At 46.9% G+C, this 26961-nt stretch overlaps 2 protein-coding genes and 1 long non-coding RNA gene across 10 annotated transcripts; 1 reads left to right on the top strand and 2 right to left on the bottom strand.

Moving 5' to 3' along the window:
• Positions 1–1276: 1276 nt before the first annotated feature.
• Positions 1277–6285, bottom strand: NDUFS5 (NADH:ubiquinone oxidoreductase subunit S5). Of its 2 annotated transcripts, none has more exons than XM_083512539.1 (3): positions 6149–6285; positions 3121–3338; positions 1277–1613 (listed from the first exon to the last, which is right to left on the bottom strand). In XM_083512539.1, exons 2-3 carry the CDS (start codon positions 3334–3336, stop codon positions 1509–1511), a joined length of 321 nt encoding a protein of 106 aa, XP_083368665.1. In that variant the 5' UTR covers positions 3337–3338; positions 6149–6285; the 3' UTR covers positions 1277–1508. The 2 variants fall into 2 exon arrangements, with proteins under 2 accessions (XP_083368665.1, XP_083368666.1); XM_083512540.1 differs by having other exon boundaries at positions 6145–6282.
• Positions 6286–6349: 64 nt separating this feature from the next.
• On the top strand, positions 6350–16130 carry LOC310711073. Of its 6 annotated transcripts, XR_014528357.1 has the most exons (6): positions 6350–6470; positions 6807–6901; positions 9286–9411; positions 11231–11338; positions 15022–15108; positions 15984–16130. It is a non-coding gene; the product is annotated as an uncharacterized lncRNA (long non-coding RNA). The 6 variants fall into 6 exon arrangements; XR_014528356.1 differs by lacking the exon at positions 9286–9411; XR_014528359.1 differs by lacking the exon at positions 9286–9411 and having other exon boundaries at positions 6397–6483.
• Positions 12086–23552, bottom strand: AZIN2 (antizyme inhibitor 2). 2 transcript variants are annotated; one of them, XM_083512535.1, is made up of 12 exons: positions 23370–23525; positions 23053–23171; positions 21068–21148; positions 20667–20839; positions 19606–19779; positions 18582–18754; positions 17352–17486; positions 16139–16304; positions 15050–15212; positions 13993–14105; positions 13125–13339; positions 12086–12427 (listed from the first exon to the last, which is right to left on the bottom strand). In XM_083512535.1, the coding sequence occupies exons 4-12, from the start codon at positions 20763–20765 to the stop codon at positions 12283–12285; spliced, it is 1383 nt and encodes a 460-aa protein (XP_083368661.1). In that variant the 5' UTR covers positions 20766–20839; positions 21068–21148; positions 23053–23171; positions 23370–23525; the 3' UTR covers positions 12086–12282. The 2 variants fall into 2 exon arrangements, with proteins under 2 accessions (XP_083368661.1, XP_083368660.1); XM_083512534.1 differs by lacking the exon at positions 21068–21148 and having other exon boundaries at positions 23370–23552.
• Between the last annotated feature and the right edge of the window lie 3409 nt (positions 23553–26961).

Here is a 26961-nt window from a genome sequence, read left to right as displayed (position 1 = left end):
AAAGCAGAAGATTGGTAGAGACCCAAATCCACAGAGGCCTCCTGTTTCCCTGAATGAAATCCCAGAAGCCTTTGGCCTCCTCCAGTAATAAAACTTCCCAAGTTACTGACTGGCAACAAAACAAGAAACTCTGGGCAATTTGGTAGCCTTTTTGCCACAAATAACTATTGCACACTCTTTATGTTAGAGAGTGGGACATCACTCTCTGAGAATTCAATTACTCAACAGAGGATCTCCACTTAAAGAGGTCTGTAAGAAGGAAAATGGTTGCTATTTATTTATGCAGGGCCATGAGCGTGTGCTAGGCACCATAGAGGCTGTGGGGGCAACACCCTCTGTCCAATGGCCCTCTGCTAGAAAAGATGTGAATTTGTAATGCAAAAGAGGAAGGATCAAGGAAGAGTCTGAACAGATGGAAGTGAACAAGCCAAAAGGAGAGGTTAACACAGGGCTACTCAAAGGGCAAGAGTCCAAATGACTCACACACCCTCCTGTTAACTTGACATGGGCCACAACTCCCACCCATGGTGCAAGAGGACTGTCCAACAGACTGTAGAAGCCCACTGACCATCAGTCCAGATCCATTTGTTTTCTTATACTGCACTCATTATTGGCACCCCAAAATATGTCTTCTTCATGGCAAACTTAACCAAGAGGAACATGGGGGAGCTGGGTTGATGCACAGAGATGGGAAGACTGCTCTAGACCCAAGAAGTAGCACAAAACATAGAGATGGAGGTGCGTGGGTGGGAAGCAAAGGATCTGACAGAACCACAGCACCAAACTAGAACTGGGCAAGGTTAAAAACCTCACTCAGCCATGAAGCTTATTATGTGACTTTTGGGGCCAGTCACCCTCTCTCAACCTAACCTCTTCCACACATTTTTTCTGAAGATAGAAAGGGGAGGGCACTGTGTACCTTAAGCTGCTTGAGAGAAGACAGGTAGATGTAAATGTAGTAACAGACAGGCTTGTCTGAGACAGCAGGAACAAGTGGTGGAAGGAAGCTAACATTTTCAGCACCTAGATCGGGATGCAGAACCTCTCTCTTGGTGGTGCTAGACTACAACTCCCATAAACCCTGACCACTAGGCTGTGTGGGCTGCTGAGAGTTGGGATCCCAGCAACATCAGGAATGACAGATTCCCCAGCCATGTTCTCTGACTGAGGTGGTTGCCTTCCATGTTGTGCATTCCACACTTTCACAGATTCCAAGCAAATGGCCACTTGCAGCTCTGTAATAACAAAGATGGGGGGAAAGAAAACGACTTCAAGCTTAATGTTCAAGACCCAAAGAGGCAGTTTTATTCAAGCCAGGAACAGTCTGCCACTTCACTAGACACACAAGAGAGGAGCAGTTGGCAGCTAAAGGAAAATTACTAAAGTCAATTGTCTCCACACTAACCAGAAGTTGTTGATACATTAGTGATAGAACTCTTAAAAAAAAAAGGGAAGAGAGACTGGGAAGTGACTCCTGCTCTGCTTCCTCCAGGGTAAGTAGCAAAAGTTCAAGGTGTGGAGTCAAATTTGCCAGAATGGTTGTCAGGAGGGGTGTATTTTCCCTCTTTTATCAGCTTCTCCCTCTGTGCCTGAATCGCCATCATTCGCTTCACCTGCCAAAGGAACAGAAGAGAGAGTTGGGATGTCACCTTCTGAGTTAAATCTTGCCCTCTCCAGCAGGTCAGAGCACGTAGGGATTTGTAAAGGAGCATGTTCCCATTGCTGAAGGTCTCAGATTTAGCACTCCCTTTAATATGCTCTAACTCACTGGAGGGTGACCAGATGCAAGGGAAAACGTGGAAACCCTTTCCCTTTAAAAATTGTGCAAAAGAGGAGACTGCTTTGCCACTCCTTTGTGAGAAGTTGCACCTGCCCAACTCAGATCAGGGTGGGGAGAGAAGGGGGGAAACGGACATACACAAGATTTTTTTTAGAGTGGGTTATAAGCCAATCTTGAGTTCAAATAGACGGACAACTCTGCTACTTTCAGTCTTGCAGTTCTGTTCTTTAGATCAAAGTCTCATAATCTTTCAGCATCAAGGCGCAGAGTGAGAGCCAGGAGGTACCTTACTAGCAAAAGGCTTTGATGGGCTCCCACACATGGCTGCCCTCCAGATGGCCTGCTATTCTCTACTTGCCACAAAATGATCTTGGTCTGCCAGACTCCTGAGGTGCCTGCACAGCTGACCAAGATGTTCAAGCTGGACTGTCAGCTATGGAGATGTGGGAAGCCCAGTTAGGGATGGGCAATTTTGTTAACAACAGATGGGGCTGGGGGAGGTGAGGAGAGGAGAGAGGCTATGAAGCAGCAATGCCTTGCTCCCGTTGCATGATGAAAACATTCAAAGGGGTGGGCCAGTTACATTGAAAGATGGCAAGAAGCTGCGGCTTGGAAAATATTTTAACTTTTCTCCCAGCTTACATCCACAAACCCAACAGGAGTTTACACTTTGGAATTCCCCCTGCTTCCCCCACCCTGAGAGCATCTCAAAAGGTGTCCCATATATTGGCAAAATTCATGAGTCAGAATTTACCAGGCCATTTGGTCTGACTACACTGCAAGGCAGCATCACACATCAGCCCTGCCCTTGGGGGGTCAACCAATGGATCCCCGACACTAGCGCACAAAAAGCAGAGCCTGCTTGCAGTTAGCAGTATATAGAGTAAGGGCTATTCCCTTACCCCAAGTCAACCACTTGCTTTGGACCTCAATTACATATCAGTTTATTACACCCACACTAACTACGGTTGTGAATTACTCTACCTCTCTAATGTTCTCACTGCAGTGAGAAGGAAGCACAGCTGCTTCTCTTTCCTTTGCCCCTCATGTTGGGAAGACAAATGGTAGCTCTGCATGGCATCAAGGATGGATGGGAATACAAGAGAATTCTGCCTTTGAAATGAGCTGCCTACCAATAACTTCTGCCCAGGGAAAGCAAACTTACTACATTTCTATTCTCCCCAAAACTGTCCATACCATCTCTTTCAAGCAGCACATAGGAAGAGGCAGTCAACTTCTGCAGATACTCCAGCAGTAAGAAAAGCAAACAGACAAATACTTCCTTGCACACAGATGCACACTTGCTGACCCTGAGTCCCTGCTTCAGGTCTCCCACTCACCATTTTTTTCTTGCTTAGACATTCAGCAAGATCCTCCATCTCCTGCTGGCACTCCTTCTTTGCCCTTACAGATCCAATGCCATCAGAACACTCCAGCCACTCCTTCTGAAAGGCAAAGCAGAAACTGGCCTGCTTGTGGGGCTGCTTGGAACTCCCAATGAGCAACCACCTGTCAACATCAATGCCCAGCTGGTTCTGGAGATCGAGAAGTGGCATGGCTGAGAGGGGGAGAAAAAACACCAATAAAGAAATGATCCTAAATGTGCGTAGCTAGGTGTGTAGCTGAAGAGTAGCCAGGTGACTCAGGAAGAAATCCTCCTTAGGGGGAACATTAGACCAGGGGAGAGAGAAGCAGGAAGTTCTGGGAAGAAAGGCTTTAAGGTGAGCATGTTCAAGCAGGAACAAATTAATCTGATGGTTGACTGCTTTCATCTTTGAAGTGGCAGTGGTGGATAAATAAAATATTCCAGTTTAATATGATCTCTTTTCTCCTTTTTTAAAAAACACCGCCTAACACATCTTCAAGTGGAGGATATGGATAACACACTTGGCAACGTCTAGGAGCTACCAGAGGTGAGGTCAGCTAGCATCACTTACTGTACCACTGCACCAAGTAATGAGGAGCAGGAAGTAGGGCTACAGCCACAGCACCTGCCCACACCTTTCTGGGGGTGAAAGCCCACCCAGGGCTGTGTGCTAGCTCTGCACTACAGTCCCCCCCCACACTCGAACCAAAACAGGGGTGACACCAGCAGACTCAGGGTAATTACGAGATTTGCAATGATACAATCAATCTTTAATGGGGAAAAACCTTCACAGTCCCTAGGTTACTCAATGGCAAGGAACACTGAATAAGAGGCTGGAGAAATGAAAACTGGGTGGCTGGGAATGGAACTGAGTGGCTAGAGAAGTAGTACAAAGGAAGAGACACATAGACAGAACTACTCCACTGTTTGATTAGGTCATTCCCCAAGTTCACATTGAGAAACTATTTTTAAATGTCCCTAGGGAGAGAAGCGAGAGCTGACCATAGAAATCAATGGAGAAATCAAAGATTTTAACACAGCTAGGAATGGGCAAAAGTGTGCCCCACAAACATACATGTGTGTGCATATTTTTTTTATTTCTCAGAAATTTGGAAACAGTTTGAAGAAGAAAAATTGCTTCTGTTGTGAACATTCATTGTAGGTTTTTTATGTCTGGTTAATGCTGACAATAAGGAGAGGTTTCCAAGTCTAGATAATTCTCCCCCCACCCTGCCCCCCATAATAGTGATGGTTTCAAAATAATAATTCCATAACTGGTAGAAATCCAAGATACATTTAAGGACTTAATGGTTATAGCACCGTACTACTCCCGCTCTAATGCTGAATAAGCTGCAATTACCATCTGGATAAAATCAATGCAATCATATTTCTAAACTCCCTGTAAACTGATACACTATTTCATTTATTTCCCACACTCTTCTCAAAGGAGCCCAATATGACAAACACTAGGAAATATGATTAAAAATAAAATGAAAACATATTCAAATTTTAAAACACATGTTTCCAAGTCATGTGCCTGAATGGGCCCACTGAAGCATAAAGTTTTCAGGGTGCACCTAAAACAATATAGTGAATGTTGCTGCCTCATGTCAATAGGAAGGGAGTTCCACAGCTAAAGGTAGAGTGTTGCCACTCTAAAGGAACTACAGTGGTACCTCTGGTTACGAACTTAATTCGTTCTGGAGGTCTATTCTTAACCTGAAACTGTTCTTAACCTGAAGCACCACTTCAGCTAATGGGGCCTCCTGCTGCTGCTGCACCGCCACCACAAGATTTCTGTTCTCATCCTGAAGCAAAGTTCTTAACCCGGGGTACTATTTCTGGGTAAGCGGAGCCTGTAACCTGAAGCGTATATAACCTGAAGCGTATGTAACCCAAGGTACCACTGTACTCATAAACTTGGATCCAACACTGTGTGACATTTGTAGAAGTTAAAGTTTTGCAGATCAAATTCGCATGCAGGTAAGATGATCCCTTAAGTAAATGAGTCTTAAACCGTTATGACTGTAAAATCTGTGAGCTTGCCAAATACACCTAAAACATTTACATATTTAAAGCAAGCTTAAATCCAATGAGAAGATGTTTCAAAACAATTCATTTCCCTCCAAAATCCCCCCCCCCCAGACTTCAAAATATTCCCAGACTACATCCCGCTTCACATCCGCACACCCAGCTTCAAAGTTTCCAGAAGTTTAGCAAATCTGGGAGCAGGGCCAGCCCTACCATTGGGCAAACTCAAAGGAGATGGTTTAGCCTCTGTTGAAACAGGCAGCACATGGTTAGTGCATCTAACCAACCCAGTGGTTACCAAGGTGGGTTACCTTGGGAGAGGAGGAAAGTGGGCAGAAAGGGGTGCTGGAGGTGTAAATTAGTATCTGACTTTGAAAAGTTGGTTTCACTGAATCAAGTTCATCACTTCTGTCGAATGAATTAAACTAAATATCTTTAATTGAATTTTGAATAAGTATGCAATTAATTGTTACTGTTTTGAATTTTATTGCGCTATCTTCCTTAGTGGGCCGTACAAACCGCTGTTCTGAATAATGCTTTTTATGGGGTATGGTGAGGGAACGATCCCAAAAAAGATTTGGGAACCACTGCTCTAAACTATTCTTATGGCATTTTTGTTGCCAGGAGGACGGAGAGAGGAAGGGGCTTTCTAAGCTACCTCGACCAGCCTGGGCGCTATCATGCACCAGGGACTGAAGGGAGCTTCAAGGAGCAGCAAACTCTTCTGGGGGCGACCCTCCCTCAGACTACCGCCCACCCTTCCGCCAAAGGCATAGGTAACAGACCCCAGAACCTGCTTCAAGTAATGGCTCTGGATTTTTATCTTGCAGGGAACTTTGCTACACAGCTTGTCCCTCCCCGCCGCAGGCAGACGGGGTGGGGGAGCGAAATGGATACCCTTCCCACACAACCCCTCCCACCTGCCCCTTACACCTGAGTAACAACCCCCCCCCCCGGCCTTCCTTACCTACCTGTCCTTGCGAGCGTTCGCGACAGTGCTGCCGTCAGGCGTGCCCCTCGCTTTCACGACAGTCGCGGCTGGACGTAAAGCAGCCACAGCTCCCTCCGGAGCTCGCGGAGGATTCCGCTCAGATTACGTGTACGTGAGACACAGAGAACAGAAAAATGAAGAGTGACTCGCCGTCTCGGGAGTTAACTTCCGGGCTTACATTGGATAAACCATTTTTTAAGAACGAATCTCCTCGCCCTCTGCCGGTGGGAGGGAAGTGAGAGCGGCCTCCAGGGACGGGCTGAGAAAGCCAGAACGTGAACGGGCAGCAGGCGTGTTGGACGGTAAGGTGCAGTGGTGAGCGTTTCGGATTAAGACCTGGGTGACCAGGGTTCAAATCCCCATACAGCTCCCCTGTCTAACCTACCTCGCAGGGTCGTTGTACGGATTAAATGAGGAAGGGAATCTCCTTAGAAAGGAAAATAGGTGGGATATAAACGTAATGAATTATTATTATTCAGGTTTCTAGTTTAATTTTGTTCAGTAAGTTGGTTTTTAAAGAATTTAAACACTAGTCCTGCCAACTCGCACCCAGTTGCAACTGTGATCTATGAGGGTGGGCAGGTGTTGCTGAAGACAACGTAATCTGTCTGCATTGTACTCCGATGTTAACGCTGCAGGTCAAAGATGGGGCTGAGGCCAGTTTGGATATCCAGCCAGCCCAATCCTTATGCCAGAAGAGGAAAAGAGGAGGATCCCTCGGGTTGTAATTGAGGTAGGCAGATGCCCTACTTCTCAGAGGACAGACCTCCGCTCTCACATTGCCACAGCTCTGTTATAAGACCAGCTCCACCAGATCATAGCTGTCAACGTTTCCCTTTTTTTAACAGAAATTCCCTTATTCTGAATAGGATTCCTTGCAAGAAAAGGGGAAAGTTGACAGCTATGCACCAGATTCTTCCTAGCTCTGGAGTGTTTCCATTTCAGCTACCAAATAACTTTGTAAGAATTGGTACCCAAAGTATGCTCCCCATTTCCCTTCCCATCTCATTTCCCTTTGGCCAGTGAAGTCCCCCTTGCCCTGATGTGTTTTGCAGCTCTTTCCTCCTTGCTGTTCACATCAGCACCGCTCCATTCATATCAGATTTGTTTCTGTTTGTGTACACACCAGTCAGTGCACATTGATTGGGCAGGAATGTCTTCAGCCTGTGCAAAGGTGTTCAGACCTTGACTAGAGATGAATTAGTTATAGCTTAAGGTTTGAGAAACATAACCATCAAACACTAGTCTTTTACAGTGAAGTAAAGGAGACATACGCATTTTGGATAGCCTTCGCGTGAACATGGATTTAAAAACCCAGCACTGGACAGTGAGCCAGTGTGATGTAGGGGTTAGATTGTTGGACTAAGACCTGGGAGATCAGGGTTCAAATCAGTCACTGCTTCTCAGCCTAACCGACCTCACAGAGTTGCTGTGGGGATTAAGTGAAGTGGGGGAGGGGAATCATGTATGCCCCTTTGAGGAAAAGGTGGGATATAAATGCAATAATAAACCACAGGCAATGGGAGTCTGAACACAGCCTTCGCTGATTGTTTGTAAGCCACTCTGGGAGCCTTTTTGGCTGAGGAGCAGGGTACAAATGCTTTCAAAAAAATACCTGAAGGTTGCCTGGTCCAAATTCAGTTTAAAGAAACCTAAGGAGGAAGAGTAGGAGCCTTTCAATGACACCTGAACAGCAGGCTGAGCAGGCACAAAGCAGGCCACCTGGTCTTTCCCACTAAGCTGAGATGTATTTCTACTTAAATAATAGTAATTATTTTAAGATGTGCATCTCTCTTTAAATCAATACATGCAATATATATGCAACTCTGTGGTCACTTTATTTTTGCAAGGCCTAAGCAGCTACTCTAAAGGTGACATCTGGGCACCACCCTCTCCCAGCCCAAATCCAGGGCTTAACTGCATGTAAAAAACCTTGTGGTCTGTGTTTACTTAGAAGTAAGTCCCAATGTCTTCAACTGAGTTAACTGCTAGGAAGCAAGTGCTTAAAATCAAAACCAAATAAAGGTTTATCCTATGTATCACTCTAATTCTTCTATATCTAGAGAGAAAACAGAGATTTCACAAATTAATGGGAAAGAACAGCCAGCATCATAGACAAGAGATGGCAAGACAGCCACAAGGCCACCAGCAGGTGCTGGCAGAGCCTTCCTCTGCCTCTGCTCTACCATTACTTCCTTTACTGTATTCATATTTTATCATGCCCTTTCCCCTCAGTGCCCTGTTGGCAAGAGGCGGAACAGCACAGGGTTTAAGGGAAACTTTTAAGCACCCCACCCTCACAACTGGTACTTTTCAGATGTTTTTGACCACAACTACCAGCCTGCACAGCCATGTGATGCCAGGGCTAATGGGATCATGGCTGTATTGTTTGGGGCTGATGACAGCTGTCGTCCAACACAGGTGAAGGACACAAGGTTGGGGTGGGCTGATTTTAAGACTTTTGCGCCTTAACAGGAAGCAGGCACAAATTTTGGACTCATGCCCCTGTTGTTAAGCCCAGGTGTATTTTAATGCATGTGAATTGATTGCATAAGAAATATATAAACTGAGTAAGAATTGTGTTATTTGCTGTAAGTGGGTCAAAGCTTTGGAACTAAAAAATCAGGGCCTTAAGCTAGTTTATATCATCCCTGCTAGGCACTCTGTCATGCTCCCAGTTCCTCCCCCTTTAAAACTCCTGAAAATCTACCCCCCTCATGCACACTTGCCTAACTGCAAGCTCCATGGAACACAATGGGACTTGACTTCCGAGTAACATGCACAGAATTGCCTTGCAGCAGAAGTAAGTTGCACTGCATTCAGTGGCGCTTACTCATAGCTAGGTATGCATAGGACCACTGTCATGTTTAGGGAAGCTTTTAATGTTTAATAGACTATTGTATTTTAATATTTTGTTGGAAGCTGCCCAGAGTGGCTGGGGAAACCCAGCCAGGTGGGCAGGGTATAAATAATAAATTATTATTATTATTATAGCTTAAGAATGATCTTGAAAAATCCATTTTGTGGGTAGGCAGAACCACACAGGGGAAGTTGGTCTGGTTTGGAGCGCTACCACTGAGTTTATTATTGTAAACCAGAGAAATGCCCATTCTGCAGGCGAACCCTCCTTTGAATCTATGCCCCAGCTGCACCCACTGGTCCTGGGAGCTTGCCACCAGACCTCACAAACAGGGACAAGGATTGCTGGAGGAGACTGAAGAGAGTGAGCTTGTGTCATTTGGAGTAAGGCTGCTTGCTTGCTTTTCTGAGCTGTTTAGAAGTTTGATAGATTGATAGCAGGCCTCAGGGAGTGGCTGAGTGCTCTGCTAGAGGCCTGATTACTTTTCCTGATTGCTTTTCTTTCATTGCGAGCCAGAGGGTGTGTGTGTGTGGCTGATTGCTCTGTGGGAACACAGGATCTGAGGGGGAGGAGCTCTGTGGGAACACAGGATCTGAGGGGGAGGAGCTCTGTGGGAACACAGGATCTGAGGGGGAGGAGCTACAGCTGAGAGGAAGCCAGGCTGAGGGAGGACTTAGCAACCAGCAGCAGTCAAACTTAGCTCAGTGCAGATCCTGGGAGCTTACAACCTGAGCTCGCAAACAGGGCCATCTTCCGTTCCCACATTCTTCCCAGACAGGCATGTGATTTGCACCAATCTCACCTGCAGCATCGGAAGCATGAAATACTAACACCTGAGGCCCACCTAGCCACACCTCAAGCAACAGGACAACATGCACAGTTACTTGATAAAGCTGAGTTGACTGAGATTGAGCATCAAGATAGATGGGGTGCCCCCAGGGTGGAGGAAGATTGCCCATTGCAAGAGTCTAACCCAGGGGTCTGCAACCTTTAAGACAAAAAGAGCCACTTGGACCCGTTTCCGAAGGAAAAAACAACTGGGAGCCGCAAAACTCGTCATTATAAAAATAAATTTTTTCTCACTTTTTTATTATTTCTTTGTTTGATCCCTCAGAATTACTCCTCCTCATAGAAAAAAACGTTAAATTAACAAGTTACCTTTTTTGTGTGTGTATTCTTCACTCCCCTTCAAAACAGTGACCAGCGTACATGCCCCCTTTCAATGCAGTGACCAGCGTACATGCCACTTACAATGTAGCGGGTGGGCGGGCGGGAAGGTGACGTTGGGACGGGGACGGTGCATGACTAATGCACGCACCGCCCCCATGCGACATCACAGCCAGTACAGCGCCCGCCACAGTGGGGAGTGTTGAGGCGCACAATGCGCCTCCTCCCCTCGCTAGTATCCCCTGGAGGAATGTGATGCACAGAAATAGGGCAGTCTCAAACCACACTATGTCATTAGAGTTGCAGAATCGCTACCATGCTCTCACCTTAGACACTGATTCTGGGCCAGAGGAGCTAGGGCAGCCTCAGAAGACACGAAGGTGGCTGTGAAAGGTGCAGAGCACAGAACGATTATTCCCCCCCACCCGAGAAAAAGACAGGAAGAGATGGATTTGGAGGAGTCTTTTTCCATTCTTGATCTAACCCCATCAGATCCAAGTACTGACTGTGGATGAGTGTGCTGATAACGTATTTGCTACGTTGACAAGCTGGGAGGAAGGAGTAGGAACAATAAGTTCCCGGCCTTTGTAACTTATCCCAACAATATCAAAATAAGCTCCAATAAACAAGAGGGGAAGACTCAAGAACAACAGAATCAGACCTCAGAACACTCCAAGCAGCCCTTTGGAAGGCACAGCCCATAGAATGATTCCTGCTACTCCCCAGAGGCGGAGGAGGAGGAGACGAGTGGTGGTGATAGGTGACTCCCTACTTAGGGGAAAAGAGGCAGTCATGTGTGGAGGAAACAGGGTATCATGGGGGGTGTTCTGTGTGCAAAGATTCACAGTGTGACGGAGAAGCTGCCAAGTCTTATAAAGCCCACTGACCACTACCCCTTTTTTCTGATTCATGTGGGTACAAATAATACTGCCACACATAGCCTGCAACACATAGCAAAGGACTATGAGACACTGGGCAGGGAGCTGAAGAGACTTGGGGCACAGGTAGCCTTTTCATCACTCCTTCCTGTTGAAGGTCGTGGCCCAAGAAGAGAGGAAAATGCTTGAGGTCAACCACTGGCTGCGCAGGCGGTGTCGTCAGGAAGGATTTGGCTTCTTGGATCATGGTCTCCGCTTCCTTCAGGTAGGACTTCTGGCGAGTGATGGGCTGCACCTCACAGCAGTTGGCAAGAATGTGCTTGCCAAGAGTCTTGAGAATCTGATCAGGAGAGCTTTAAACTAGATCTTGCAGATGACACCAAACTGGGAGGGGTAGCTAATGCCACAGAAGACAGAATCAGAATTCAAAATGACCTTAACAAAATTGGAGAACATGGCACAAGCTAACAAAATGAATTTCAATAGGGACAAATATACAGTTCTGCACTTAGGCAGGAAGAACCAGATGCACAAATATAGGATTGGGGGGGGGGGGCTGGCTTACTAGCAGTACATTGAAAAGGATCGAAGGGTCTTGGTGGACCACAAGCTAAGCATGAGTCAACATGATAGCCATCTTCAAATATCTTAAGGGCTATCAAATGAAGGATGGAGCATGGTTGTTTTCTCCTGCTCTGGAGGGTAGGACTCGAATCAATGGCTTCAGGTTACAAGAAAGGAGATACCAACTAAACATTTGGAAAAACTTTCTGACAGTAAGAGCTGTTAAGCAGTGGAACAGACTCTCATGAGAGGTGGTGGACTCTCCTTCCTTGGAAGGTTTTTAAACAGAGGTTGGATGGCCATCTGTCACGGATGCATTAGCTGAGATTCCTGCATTGCAGGGGGTTGGACTAGATGACCCCTGGGGTCCCTTTTAACTCTATGATTCTATGATCATTTGCCGACTCACTTCTGCACACTCATGCATAGAACACAAGAGACGCCCAGATCAGGAGGAACAGGATTTATGTTGCATACTTAAAAACCACACAGCATTGGGGGGTGGGGATAAAAACAGCTCCTACTCAAGGGCAGAAAATGTGGGAGGCAGGCAGGCCAGAGAGAGAGAAAGAGAGAGAGGGAGAAGGTGTGGCAGGACTCTGTTGGGAGGAGGGTCTGGCCCCCGTGGTGAATGTTTGGCACGGCTTACATGATGCTTGCTGGAGTGAAGACGGGGGCAACGCACAGGGTGTCCGTGATCTCCCAGCCACAGGACAGGGGGGTGCATGTACTCTCCCGGTCCTCTTCCTCCGGGTGCAGCAGTTTCCCCTGAAGGAGCTGGACGGCTTCCCTGTGGGCCGCAGCAAGCCCAAGACAAAAGAGAAAGGACTCAGTTGCTCTCTTGGCTCAGTTTTCCAAACTGGTGCCCCTCTCCTGCCAGCAGACAATTCCCAGTTTGCTCTCATTCAACCCTGTGCTCTTAAAGAAATCCAGTGTGATTTGCCACCTGCCCACAAGCACAGGTGGAAATGGCACTCCTTTACCTTTATAAAAGTTTAATAACAGAGCTTCTGTGGCATTTTAAGAATTCTAAAAGTGTTTCAGATCCAAGCCCTCCCATCCTGGGGAACTAGCAGCCATCCAGTTGCCACTGGACTACAGTGCCCATCAGCAGGGGCGTACGAAGTGAGGGGTGGAGGGGGTGAGCCGCCCCGGGTGCCACTCTGGAGGTGTGTGTGTAACAAGATGGTCCCTGCCTGCCCCCAGCTGTAGAGCAGCCGAGGGCACGCACAGTAAGTATGGGCGCCGCTTGAGCGGCATCCCGTACCAACTGCACATGTGCGGCAGGTTGCCGCGCGTGTGCCACCAGGTGGGGCGTCCCGCCCCGGGTGCTGGAGAGGGTTCCTTCGCCACTGTCCATCAGCCCTGGCCATTAGGGCCAATGGCTGCAGCCCAGCGACATTTGGAGGGCCACAGCTTTCTCCACTTTTAGATCTGATACCATCTCCTGCTTCCCCCTCGCAAGGGGTTCTGGGAAATTATCTCACCAGGCCATTCTCGACATGGTGTAGTAGATCTGTGCTTGCTGGGCCCCACTGAGAGCTGAGGGAGCTGGCATGGTGTGAGCCCCCATGTTCTCAAAGATCAGCCAGTCCCCGGGGTGCAGTTCTGGGAGCTCCATGCCATCCGCAATGCAGTCCAGCCCATCCCCAGTCGGTCCCCAGAAACTGCTGCTGTGCAGGGGAAGATCTGGAGAGGGTTTCTGCATCGAGAGAAGTGGAGGAAACAGCTATGACTGGCTAGCCAGACCTTGCATGAATTTCTATGAGGACAAGAAACATGTATTTTAAAAAAGAAAGCGGAAATTCTCCAGCTTACTGAATCTCTGTCCCCAAAACTAACCAGAATTCTGAGTCAGGAGGAAGGGAGTAAAGTCTGAAATTAATACAGGCACTTCCCACAATGTTTAAAAAACATCATCACTGGAAATCAACAAGCAGTTTATGGACACAATCCAAAAAAAGGTATTTGCAACCAAGTTACACTGAAACCAATTGGACTTAAGTTACTGCCACGAAAAAGGCCTATTCATTTGCTTTCTTCCCAAATTTGTCACAATTCACTTTTATGAGACTGTGCCCCATCTGTGCAAAGGGAAGCTTGCCCACCCGCAAACATCAGCTATTTACTATTGAATCCCACCCTAAAGCAGCAACCATTGAGAAGTGCCCCAAGATGGTGGCACTGCTGAGGGAGGGGCTTGTGCAACTCTGGCACCCAAGGGTGCTGCTTCGCTGGGCTTTCCAGTTTGACCACCCCTGCTGCAAACCTGCAAATGGTTTTTGGTGCCAGGTGAGAGCCACATTCTCCTTCTGTGGCTCTGCTTAAGGAAGCCAGTTACAAAACCCTCTGTACCTTGTGCAGGATGGGGATTGGGCAGACGTTGTTGAAGATGACTGAGCTGAAGGAGCCATAAACGCCATCGTTGAGATGGTAGACGAAGCTCTTCCTGCCACCGGGGTCTTCATCTGGGACAGCCAGAGGAAATGCAGCAGAGGCCAAGTCAGGGGTGCCTTATTTGTTTGTTTGTTAAATTTCTATCCTGCATTTCCACCAAGCAGTGCTCAAGGCGGCTAACAGCAATAATACAAATACAATGAAATAGCAAGAAAATACAAAGTAAAAAAATAATAAACATAAACACAAAGCAAGTGAAACATCCATTGAGTCAATTGAAAGAAAGAACAGTTAAAAAAAACCCTAATTGCAACGTATTTATATGCCAGCATATGCATCAAAGGCCCAGCCAAACAGAAGTGCCTTTGCCTGATGGTGGGAGGTAACCAGTGACTGGGCTGGTGAGTCTCCCTTGGCAAGAAGCCCCAGAGCCTCTGGGAGCAGCCACTGAGAAGGCCCTGTTCCTGTCAGATGTGCTTCAAATGTTGGTGGCAGGGGTGGCCCAGGACATTTTGCTGCTTGAGGCAAAACAGAAAATCCCCACCTGTACTGCCTGAAGCAACTGGAGGCAGCCTGGAGAAACTCTGGCTTGCTGAATGTGGCAGGGAGGAAAAAAAGGAGTCTGTAAAGGAGATGGCAGCAGCCGAGGAGGAGGCAGGGGCAACAAGCACAGGAGGCGACTGCCTCACTGAGCCTCATAGACAGGCCAGCCCTGCGTTGCTGAGACAGGAAGAAGGGCCTCCTCAAGGATCTTCAGATATAGAAAACTGTACAGCTGAAAGACACCACCCACGTTCACTGAGGAGTGTGGCCTAGAAAGGAGGCCTGTGCTAGGGACAGTCTCAAGGGCTAGACAGAGAGGTCTGGAGGGCCACACTTGGCCCCTGGGTTTGGCATTCTCTGTCTCAGGTAATGGGGTGGTGGTGGCAAAGGCCTTTTTCTTTTCCCTATAGGGTGTCTGGCAATAATCTCTCACACTTATTGCAGAATCCGGATGGAAGCTGACCAAACCTACCATCAGAGCCCGGCTGGTCCAGGGGAACCTCCTTCTTGGCAACAATGTTGACCGCTAAGGTAAAGGCTGAATCCACATAGTAGCGCCCCAGTTCAGCAATGACCTCCACCCCACAGCCTTCTGGGAAATATAGGTCCAAGGCGGAGCTGACCACAGCTGCTGTCTGAAGGGGGGGAGAGAAGAGTCCACATCCAGCTGTTATAAGCATGTGGGACTCAAGTCATAGAATTGTAGAATTGGAAGGGACCCCACGGGTGATCTATTCTAGTCCAACCCCCTGCAATGCAGGAATCACTGCAATGCATTCTGAGTGCTGATGGCAATGGGGGAGCAGGAATCAGTCTTAGGCAGAACTTTACAGGCTCCCTGGGAATATATGCAATGGGGTGTCTCTGTGTATGGTGTCAAACAAGATGTGATGCCATTCACACGCTTTGCTTTGGCCTCCCTTAAAATTGGTCAAATACATGACCTCTTTTTAAATGTTCACACCGTCTGTAATGATGTGTTTCACTGGGGTAAATGGCAACCCAAATATGACAGTGTTCAAGGTCTTGTGTCCATTCAGAAACTAGGTCTCCTTAGCTGTAGATGTTTGTTGTTTTCACTAGCAAAATACGTCTCATTATTATGGGTGAAATGGTGGTGCAGGGGAGCCTCCAATGTGCCTCTTGGCGTTCCAAGCAGAGACATGCTCATATTTCCTTTCTAGCAGGCCTTGAAGATCAGAGCAAAGTCTGGCATAGTCAGAGCCAATGACAGGCAAAACCATCCCCCCTGGACTGCTTATTACTAAGAAGGCAACTAGGTGGCACCTAGCCGGGGGCAGACTGTGATGGGTGGGGGGAGTGCCCCACTTGCCTTCATAGACACCCGCCCTCCACTGCCACTTCCCTCTGGCTTTTTCAGCATCTTGCATTTATCCTCACACTAGGTAGTCTAGGCTGAGACAATCGTGATTTGCCCAAGGCCACCCAACAAGCTTCTCGGCTCAACAGGAATTTGAACCCAGGTCTTGCGCACCCAGAGCCAGCACTCCCCCAAACTGGCCTGTTTGCCATCTGCTGAAGAGAGAACCAAGACTCGTACCTCTTCGAAGCGCCCTCTGGACTCTTCAGCACCAGGAAAGCCCCCTCCAATGTCCAGGAGGTGCATCTTGTAGCCTAGTTCTGCACCCATTTCAAAGACCAGGCGAGCGTCTGCTATGGACTGAGTGAAGAGCTGGGGGTCGGCACAGCTGCTTCCAATGTGGAAGCTGGAAAGGAAGGCAAGTGGGCTGGTGAGTAGCTTTTCAAAACTGTTAAACCATTTCGTGTGTGTGTGTACATATATACAGACACACACACACACACACGCATGTACAAAATCCAGTCAAGATACGCACATCCCCCAAGATCTGTTGGAGATGCATGTGCAAAACGTCCACAGTTTACAAACAACTGATGCACAGGAAAAAACAAATTAACTCTTAAAAGTAACAGAACACAGGTCACATCCTTCATTTCCAGACCAACATTTAGATGGATGCAAAAAACAATGCTGCCTGTTTGGGTAGAGTGCTTTGCTTCTGCAATACTTAGTGGAGCAAGCCCAGATTTCATTAAACTTATCCCATTTCAGTGTTTATTCTCTTGTTCTGATAAGAGCACGGTTTGCCAAATCACTTTGGGGTGCCTCAAGGGAAGTGACTAACTAAAACAATGCATTCATTTTGCCCATAAGAACATGTATTGGTCTAATTTGTCCAGCCAATACTTATTTTTTCTTTTTTCTCCTATGTGCATAATGAACTCTGGCAGCCCTGATCATGCCTGCCACTCGCTCTTTACATGTCCAAATAACATAAATAAAATATGAGGGTCTAAAGAGGCTGTTTATTATTTTATTTTTTTTGCTTTTGGACATTGCCACAAAATATGATGAAAATCTCTCTCTGACTAATTTATTATAACTGCACCTCAAGCTACTGCCCTGATGTGGGTGGGGGCTCTGACTTCTTCCCACCCACCCAGCTGCTCATGGAAGCCCCCAACAATGCAGGTGGCTCTGCCCAAGTGGTTTGCTCTCTGCCCTGCGTCCTAAGCAAACAGGGTGTGTCCAAGACTCAGCTGTTGGCATGGGCCGAAAACGCTGGGTGGGGAAGATGCAGGGGCGATGCCAATGGCAGCTACAGAGCAAGACCCAGAGGTCCAGGTAGGGGGCCAGCTGAAGAGGCCTGAGGCCAGCTGCCTAGGAGTGAGCCTTGACAGAGTGCCCTTTTCTTCCCTTCTCCTCAGTGAGCACAAGGAAACCTGCAGCCTACCTGATGCCAACCACCTCGACATTCATCTCCTTTGCAGTCTCAAGCAGGTGACGGCAGACTTTAAGTGTGGCGCCGTATTTCATGCTCATGCAGGTGGAGGACCTGGAGTCGTCGGTAGCCAAGCACAGAATCATTCTGTGGAACAAGGTGGGGAGAGCAAACTCAGACAACGACTGTGACAATTGTGGTATATTGCTTATTCTGAGCCAACAGCATGCCAGGCACAGTACAGACTCCTCTTTTGCATCTTTTGCAAAGTCCCTTTCCAGGAGATGCTTGTGATACCCCAGCACCTGCCTCCCCTCCAATTCTGCACCAAGGCAAATTATTTTTAAAATATCCCATTTTTTTTTATATCTCCTCTTTTGCTGATTGTTTCTCTCTCTTCTCCGCCTTTTTTCAAAATCCAGATATTCAGTGTATTTGAATTTTGGGACAAAGACTTGCAGAGTCACACAGCAAATCTGAGTTCAGACTGCAAGTTTCTATCCTCAGTCCCACATTAAAAATATATATATTACCTGTACTTCACCCTCAGGTCCCAGGGCAGGTTACAACATTGAAACTCAACTTTACAACACATTTTTTAAAAAACATTTTATAACATCTTACAATTAGAGAAATAAGATGGGTCCTAAAAATCTGCACCTAAAAAGTCAGGGCAAAGAAAATTGTCCTCAGCATTCACCAAAAACTGTATAATGAAGGTGCCAGAAACATCTCTAAGGGGAAGGTCCACAACTGATTTGCTTGTGTGGTGTTTATACATCTTCCCATTATTCATTTATTCATCCCACATTTTTCAATGCATTTCCCTGTCACTTTCCTAACCGCAAAAGTTTAATTTTCTTTTTAAGTGGATTTGTTGCTGTGGAGTGATAGAGTCCATTAATCGACTTTGTGTGAACCCAAGTTTCCAGGATGTGCTTGAATCCCTCTCGCAAAATAAAAACAGTCTGCAGGCAACCCCAGAATCTGGTTGAAACCTGAATCTTACTCCACAGGGAGTTTGCTCCAGTCTGACCTGCAACTTCACACACCTGGCCCTTTTTCTCTAACTGCAAAGTGAAACCTTTGGGGGTTCCAGCAAAGGCCTCATATCCTTTGCAATCAACGCCTTTTAAGATTCACTACTTCTGCTTGTTGCGCTAGACTCTTCTGCCCATTGCAACTGTTCCCTCCTGCATATACTGTATATATATTTATGCCCACAGGTGCTGTCTGCCTTACCTGGCAGACGGGTGGCTCCGTGCTACCTTGCTGAGCTCCACTTCATTGTCAAAAGTCATCAGCTGCACCCCTTGGCTAGCTGCATATCTGATCAGGGAGATCTGCTTGCAAGGGCTGGTGCAGATGATTCTGTCTGGCGGGACTCCAATACTCTTCACCAGGGCCATTTCTGCCTGAAAGTTCAAAACAAAGGATGTTGGAAGGAAGGACTCTTTTGACTGCGCATTGTAAGTAGTGTGGGTGGCTGGGAACTGTAGAGGAATACATACTGACTCCCTCTTTCTTGCAGCACCAGGAGGGCTGTTGGAAAGAGGGAACTGCAGGCATTTTAAGTCAAGGATTTGAATCTTTCTGATCCAGGCTCTGTTGCCTGCCAGCTGTTTCCTTTGCAACCTTCTCCCAGCCATTCCTCTAGCCTGTCTAGCCCTGTTGCACCCAGCTGGGCACAGCAACCTTAGCAACAATATCCTTATCTCTGGCTTTCTGTCCGGACTGCATCCTGCCCAGTTAGCTGCTGGGACTCAACTCTTGCAGCAGAAAGGGTGAAGAAAGAGGTAGAATATTCAAAAAAGAAGATGCAATAGGCTCTTCACCTGCATCAGACTCCCCCAACTTGCTGCCCCTTCAGATGTTATGAACTACAACTCCCATCAGCCCAGCCAAGTGAAGCATGCTGAATGAAGCTTGATGGGAGTTGTAGTCCAGCAGCCACATCTGGAGGGCACCAAGCTGGGGAAGGCACTGTGAGCCAGGCTTCCTCCCAGCCATTTGCAGGAGAGTAACATTTTCTCAAGATGGATGCTGGTGCTGCCCTTAGTCTCTCCATTCCCTAGTCTTGTGAGAATAAATTGGAGGGGAGAGAACTATGTATACACCACCTTGAGCTTCTTGGAGGAAAGGTGCGATATAAATGTAGTAGTAATAGTAAGGAAGGCATATGCTGCAATGCACGCCAAACAAAAATGCATGCATCCAACTGCTTCTCCAAGGGAGCCCAGTTTCCCTGTTCCCACCACGTTCCTACCTTGCTGGCACAGCCAAATCCGGCTCCCAGCCCTGCCAGCATCTGAACCACTCCTTTGCTGCGGTTGCACTTCAGAGCATAGAAAGGCTTGATGCGGGGCAAGGCCTTGAGGAGGTGCAAATGTTTCTTCACCACATCCTCGAGATCTGCCACAAAAAAGGCTTCTTGTCTTCCCTGGAAAAGAGGAAAGACAGTCAAGAGAGCCTGTCCCTGGGGAAACACACCCAATTGTTTTTAACATGCTGTTCGCCTTTTGGACAGCTTTCACTTAAAGCGGTTGCCTTTTTCTTGGGCTCTGTGCACCCACTTGGTTCAGGGGACCCACACTTGGCCACAGAGCCTTCTGGGGCCATCACCATTTCTCAGTCTTGCCTCCCTTCACAGGGTTCTTCTGAGGATAAAACTGGAAGCTCTCATATCACCCAGCGTACGTTTCTGGGAGGAAGGGTGGGCTACAAATGGGATATAAATTCAAATCTCTGCACTCCAACTATTCCATATGAAAAGGTGAATTTTGAGACCTGTAGATAAGTTACACCTGCACAAAGCTGGCTACTCTTATTTTGTGTGATTTATTCTGCTTCTGCAAGCGAAAGGGGGAGACGCAAAGTGTTAGGAAGGGCCCTGAAGCAGCCTCCTTGCCCTGATCCCAGGGAATCCTGCTCAGTTACTATTCCTATGGCTCCCAAGGTTTCGCCAGGAACAGCACATTGACTTTCAAGCATATATTTCAAACCGAAAGGTCAAGAAACTTGCTCCCAACCCTTGTAAAACCTGGAGTCCTGCACTTGTCTTTCCTGTCACGTCATTTCATTACAATTTCCCTTCTCCTTTTTAATCATCATGAAATAGCGCTGATATTTAAGAAGCATGTTAGGGCAATTTTTAAAAACTTTTTTTAAAATAAGAGGGGGGAAATGGCAGTCTCAGGTAAACTGTTCCCTCCCCTATGCACATGATAGTATCATACTTTCTGGTATGGACAGAGCATAATGGGATGCAGAGACACCAGAAGGGCTTCAATCCACCCACCCAGTAAGTCAACTGCCCCTGCCTCTTACCGCCTGGGAAACCTCCAGGAGGAGATTCTCTAGCAAGTCCCTGGTGGTGAAGCCCTCCTCCACCATCATGATGTCCGATTCATCCAAGTACCTGGTCATCGTTACTGTCGAAGGAGGATATTGCTTCTAAAGCCTCCGTCAGTAGGGGGTATAGTTTTTAAGTATGCAACACACTGCGAAGGAAAAGGAAGGAGAAGAACAGTTAAGGCAGGCTCCTCCTCCTCCTCTCCCATTCAGGCCAAGGAAAGGTGCTCAGCAGCCATGCCTTCCATTGCCTCCATGGGCACGACCCAAGTTATTCCTAATGACCAGTCATGAGGACTAGAAACATGGAAGTCTAGAAAGAGATTTTCCCTAGCTGAAGGCACAGCCTTTCAGGAGTTCACCAAGCCTCAGTTGACCTCTGTTGCATCTGTTCCATTCTCTTCTCATGTTGGGACAAGTGGATCTTGCAGAGTTTGTCCTTTATCTTCTTTGGGGCACTGCACAGAGTTCAGGGGCAAGAGATTAGAGCATCGCAAATGCACACGTGTACCATAGCAGGCATCATCTTTGAAGAGACATTCCTTCCGTGCAAGGGAGAAATGTTTCTCTTAATATACTGTTAGCTGGTTGCAGGGGTTTTTGTTTTTTTCACAGACACTTTTATTAAATATAATTTATGTTTTTCAAATATGTGGCCTGATTGTGAGCCCCCTTTTTAGCTGATTAAAGAGTTTTTAAAAATGATTAACCTAACCAAAGCATCAGCTAAGGCCACAATCCTGTTCCCATTTACCTGGGAATAAACAACTAAACTTGAATTTATAAACCAACTTTAGGCTGAATCACAGTCTTTTCATGTCACACAGCAATGAGGAACATTTCAAAAACACTTCTTCATATTTTAAAAAAGCGAATTCCACTAGATAACAGAAATACCTTGCATGATCCTGAGTAGCACTTTGGACCCAAGCCATTTTTACCCTGCTCTGCAGCCAAAAAAGGTTCTGAGAGCAGCTTACAGTAATAAGACACTCCCTGCCCTCTAATCTAAAAGATGTGACACAAAAGGAAAAGTGATTGGGAGGGAAGAGGAAAACAGAAAACTCAGACACGTAGCATTTCTTGAACTGACTAGAATGGAAATCATTGATGGAGAGACTAAAGTTGCTGTTGCCTCAGCTGAGCCAATGGAACAGCCCTGCAATCGATAAGTCAGAACCACTGATTTGAGCTTTTTGGAATTAAGGGATATAGCTGGCATCTGGGATGCATAGGAAAAGCTTCTATGTGTGGCTGTTAACAAAAGGTGTTGTAGCTTTTTTGCCCCTTTTGGACAGAGATGACTTGGCCACTGTACTCTTATGCTCTGGTAACTTCCAGACTAGATTATTGCAATGCACTCTAGATTATTGCAAAGCCCCTTGAAGACAATTCGGAAACTTCAATTGGTCCAAAATGTATCAGCCAGATTACTGGCTGGGGTTCCACGTAAATCTCATATAATCCTGTTTTAAAGCAGCTGCACTGGTTGCCAGGTCATTTCTGAACACAATTCAAGCTTCTCGTGTTGGTGTTTAAAGCCCCAAATAACACAGGCCCCTAATATCTGAACGACCATCTGCTTCCCTTCAGAACCTCTTGGGTGCTGAGGTCAGTGGAGGGGACCCTCCTGGTTGTTCCTCTACCCTCAAAGGCTTAGGGGGTAACGGCCTTCTCAGTGGCAGCCCCTAAAGTGTGCATCACCTTCTCCACAGAAGTGCATCTGCCACTTTCATTATACAGCTTTTGGAGAATGCTGAAGACACACCTCTTTACCCTGGCTTTCGACATTTGAAGTGTATGATTTTATGAACTGCCTTATTTTTATGGTTGCGAGTTGTTTTAAATTGTTATTCATACAGTATTGTGTTTTAACACTGTGACCTGCTCTGAGGACCTTACAGTGGATAGGTGATTAATAATAACAAATAATATAATAACAACAACAGTAATATTCGTGAATTTGCCCAGTTCTCTCTCAAAGTCATCCAAGTTGGTGGCCATGCAAATGCCATGGTTTTAAATATGAGCTGCATAAAGGAGGACTTTATTTTTATTTGTCCTGAACCTGCCAACAACAGCATATATACGTCAAGGTCTTTCTCTCTCTGTCTCCTCCCCCTGCCACAAAACACAAAAACAAAACGGGAATTGTGTCTTTAACCCACATTAATAATAGTGAAGTGCAGACCTGGGGTTTGGGGAGGGGGAAAGGTGCCCATTTCAGGTGAAGGTGTGCCTGCAATGTTTGTCCCTCTCCCTTTCTCCCTCCTCTCCCTGGGAAGCGCCCTTCCCCACCCCACCCCACCCCACCCTCCACTCCACCCCACCCCACCTCCATCTTTTCCTCCCAAGGCCTCACCAAGTCCCGAAGCCTTCCTCCTTCCTGGGTGGCTAGGTGTAATGCCAGGGGGGTTCTCCGGTGAACTCTGAGCTTTTGCAACACCCCGAGGCGCAGTTGCTGCTGGGGATCCGAGATCTCTGTAAGGGGTGGGGGTGGGGATATGGAGGATGTGGGGCAGGAAATCCACCTGGTTACCAGAACAGCTCAGTCAACCATGCAAGAAACTCGTTCCCTTCCCTGCCCCCTCCCTCTGATACACTACCATCCCTCTTCTCTCCCTTGAGCCTCCATCCCCTCCCCACCCACCCTGGTACCCAGAATACCCCTCCACCCACCTTAAAAAGCATTTAAACGGATTTTGCCCATGGGTCTCCCAAGAGTAAATATAGGCTTCGGCAGTGGCTGCTCCTCCTCCTCCCCCCACTCCAAAGCCTACACCATGCAAAGCAGCACCAGCTAATCTTAGACACAGGAGGAATGCTGGTCCTTTATATAGGCAGCTGCCCCCTCCATCTCTGCTCACAAGGGTAGCCTTGGCAACCAAGCACAGCAATCCGATTGGCTAAAGGAGAGAAAACAAAGCACAGACACTCCATCCTCCTTTTTCTCTTTCTCTCTCCTTCCAGCTTCAGCTGCACACAGGTGCAGCTACAGGCAAGGCAGGGAGGACAATCCCAGAGTTTGGGGAAGGGGGGAAGCTGTCACTTTCACAGGCTAATGTGGGTATGGTGGGGATGTGTGTTATTGCTGCTGGTAGTGGAATGGCTTTCCCAACCAGCAGAACTGAAATAGATCAGAGCTGGTGTCCAAAACATTTGTGTGTCCCTCCAAATGGCTGCACGATGCCACCCAGTAATTTCAGCCCTGCAACGTGACAGGGGAGCCTGAGGTTCTGGTGCCGCCCCTGGGGCAGCCGCTTAGCTTGGGTCAAGCTCGACTTGTGTCTGACCTGCATGAGTTGCTTAGGCTTGTGAAAGAGGCAGCAAGTTCCTTTCTCTTGCTCCCCAAACTCAAGGGATGTGGCTTTTGGGTCCCCAGCACCTCTCCTCTTGCAAAGAAGGCATTTGCTTTCAAGTGGGCTTCCTGACCAGGCTGAATAAAGCTCTGCCACAGGTCACAAATCCAGGGTGCGATGTTTGGGTGACTTATTTTATAAAATTTATGTACCACCTGATTGTAAAACAAAAACCTCAAAACAGTTTAAAACCACGCTGAGATTGATATGCCACACCCACAACCCAAAACCTACCGGCTCCAGCTTTTAGTGATGGGCAGAATCACATGCATTTCCTAACACAGTAGTTGAAGGGCAATATTATTCTTCCCTTTTGCCTTTCTCCAAGAGGGCATGTGGCCATCTGCTGGATCATGGCCAGCCTCCCCTGACTGGCCCTCCCTTGTGTCAGTTGGGCCAACTAACACTTTACACCCAGTGTATTTTAGTATGGTTTTCAACAGCAACTGCTGCAATGCTGCTGTCTCTCTGCCCACCCTATCTGAATCAGGACTGCAGTGCACAGCACTGGATGGGTGTAGTTCACTGCTTCTCTGCCGCGGTCTAGAAAATCCTTCTGTGGCTGCGAAATTACCTCTGGAGGGAATCCCTCATTATTCTGTAGTTTTGAGGCTGCAACCAGAGTGAAGCTTTTCCTGGCCTGGATTTGTGTGCTGTGCTGCTGACAGCCCGGCTTAATTACTGTAATCCTCCTGGTGTAACAGCTGGAGGTTGGGGGGAGAAGAGAAAGTCATGGTGTTTTCTAAGAGTTAATGTTTTTCTCTTTTTAAAAAAACCTGTTGCCAATACTTATACTCACAGAAATTGAGGGTGCTTTTTTCCTCACACGTGCATAAGGAAATTCATCTTCTGTGAGGGTCACTCAAGTGAGCATCATCTAAAAGCAAAGTATATATTTTTTCTTCTTCAGACCTACTGCTTTGCTTCAATGCAAACAGATGCAGTTGATGAAGCATTAATGAAAATGCTTGCAATTGATCGTTTGGTGAAAGGGGTCAATGCATCTGACTGTTAACTAGAAAGTTGGTGGTTCAAGTCCCCCCAGGGATAGTTGTGGGCAGGATTTCTGCATTGCCAGAATGACCCTAGGGATGCATTCCAACTCTATAATTCTAAGACATTTTAAAGACTGGTGACAGCCCAATGAAGTGTACAAACAATATTTATTTATTACATTTATATGCCACTTCTATCTTCCAAGGAGCTTAGGGTGGTTCTCCTCCTCCCCATTTCATCCTCACAACAGGTTGGTTAGGCTAAGAGATGGTCACTGGTCCAAGGTCAACTTCATGACTAAGTGGGGATTTGAACTCTAGTCTCCCAGGTCATAGCCAAACACGCTAACCATTTACAGTTTATGCCTGTCAGAACTGATGTGGTCTTCAATGCTTAACTTTTGTATTAATTTTTGAGCCATGTCTTTTGAGGGGTTTATCTATTCCACTGTCAGCACTAACAAAGCATCCTTGAATTTTTGCCAGAAAGGAGAAATGAATCTCTCCCCCAGCAATAACAGGGTTATTCTGCTTTTCATCTCAAGGCAAGTTCTTGACCTTAAGATACAGCTGGAGAAACAAGCAAAAATAACCAACAATGCAGCCATCCTAGCCTTGACTCAGTGGTTCTGGAGGTTCCTGAATTTGTTTTTATACATGCCATGCTCTCTAATTTGTCTGCACATTTCGAATGGAAAATAGTTCAAATAGTCATATTTTTGAAGAATTGATTGGCAAGTGTTTGAATCTCTTAAGGGCTGGATTAGAGGGTGAGCTTACCACACAGTGACTTCTTATAAAGGCTCCACATACCACTGAAGAAAGGTTGCATTCAGATGAACAAAGGCAAAAACCAAACAGATCCAAAAGGGGTGCTTGACCCTCCTGCCATGCTTATCCCGGGGAGCATCCCTGATTTATAAGCATTCATCAAAGCTTCTACAAATGCATAGGCAGCTCAGGTAAGGCTGATAAAAGTAGGGGTAGGCTGGTTTAAACTTTTATTCTAATACAAATGGGACAAGAGGAGACCTATGGACTCCATGCTCACTTGGTTGCTAACTGCATCTTCTTCAAGGCACAAAGGTCACCAAGGTTGGAGTGCTGGCGGCAGAGATCCTCTGCCAGGAACTACCTCTCCCATCAGGCACATCCAGCTGGAGCCAATGGAAATTTGGTCTACACCAGGCATGGCCAAACTTGGTCCTCCAGCTGTTTTTGGACTACAACTCCCACCATCCCTAGCTAACAGGAGCAGTGATCAGGGATGATGGGAATTGTAGTCCCAAAACAGCTAGAGGGCCAGAACAGCTGACGATGGCTCTACAGGGTTTTAGGAAGGAGTCTTTCTTAGTCCTACCTAGAAATGCCAGGTGTTGAACCTGGGTCCTTTTGCATAAGAAACTATGTTCTGATTCTCCTCCCCTCTCCATATCAAGCCCACAAATTATTAGATTGTAAACATCTCACACAGAGACCTGACTTCTTACATTATGCAACTTAAGTGGGTGAGCAGATTTCAGGCTTACAGAATCTGCTTTTCCCCACTAGAATCCCAAGATCTACCAACCAGAGCCAGATGCAAAAGACATGCAGTTAGAATTAAAGGGCAGGGTGCTTCTGAGCATATTCTAAGCCAATAAATTTGGTTTCACTACCAGAACTGAACTGACCTCACCACAGTTTCACACAGAACTCCAGTGCTGCACAGGTTTCTTCATTTCAGCAGCCTTATATATAGGTGGAATAAATATTTAAATATTTTTGTTAAAACTCTTTCCCATTGAGGCTATCCATCACCTCATTCTTGCCAAGTTTGGCTTCCAGCAGTCTGAGTTCCCTCCAAAGGCGCACATCTCCATTGTCTTCCGAGACAGACAGATTCCAACAATATTGACTTTATTTGGCCCTATGTCC

The sequence above is a fragment of the Podarcis liolepis genome, assembly GCF_965112155.1.
Source record: "Podarcis liolepis genome assembly, chromosome: 7".
NCBI lineage: Eukaryota > Metazoa > Chordata > Lepidosauria > Squamata > Lacertidae > Podarcis > Podarcis liolepis.
Note: the sequence above shows the minus strand (reverse complement) of the source record. Positions and strands in the feature narration are given on the sequence as shown.

Coding starts and splice junctions, on each gene's coding strand:
- NDUFS5 (XM_083512539.1), bottom strand. CDS start 3,336: ATGCCACTTCTCGATCTCCAGAACCAGCTGGGCATTGATGTTGACAGG. Junction 1,614..3,120: donor GTCTAAGCAAGAAAAAAATG/GTGAGTGGGAGA, acceptor TTCCTTTGGCAG/GTGAAGCGAATGATGGCGAT.
- AZIN2 (XM_083512534.1), bottom strand. CDS start 20,765: ATGACCAGGTACTTGGATGAATCGGACATCATGATGGTGGAGGAGGGC. Junction 19,780..20,666: donor TCCTGGAGGTTTCCCAGGCG/GTAAGAGGCAGG, acceptor CCTCTTTTCCAG/GGAAGACAAGAAGCCTTTTT. Junction 16,305..17,351: donor GTCGAGGTGGTTGGCATCAG/GTAGGCTGCAGG, acceptor CTTCCTTTCCAG/CTTCCACATTGGAAGCAGCT.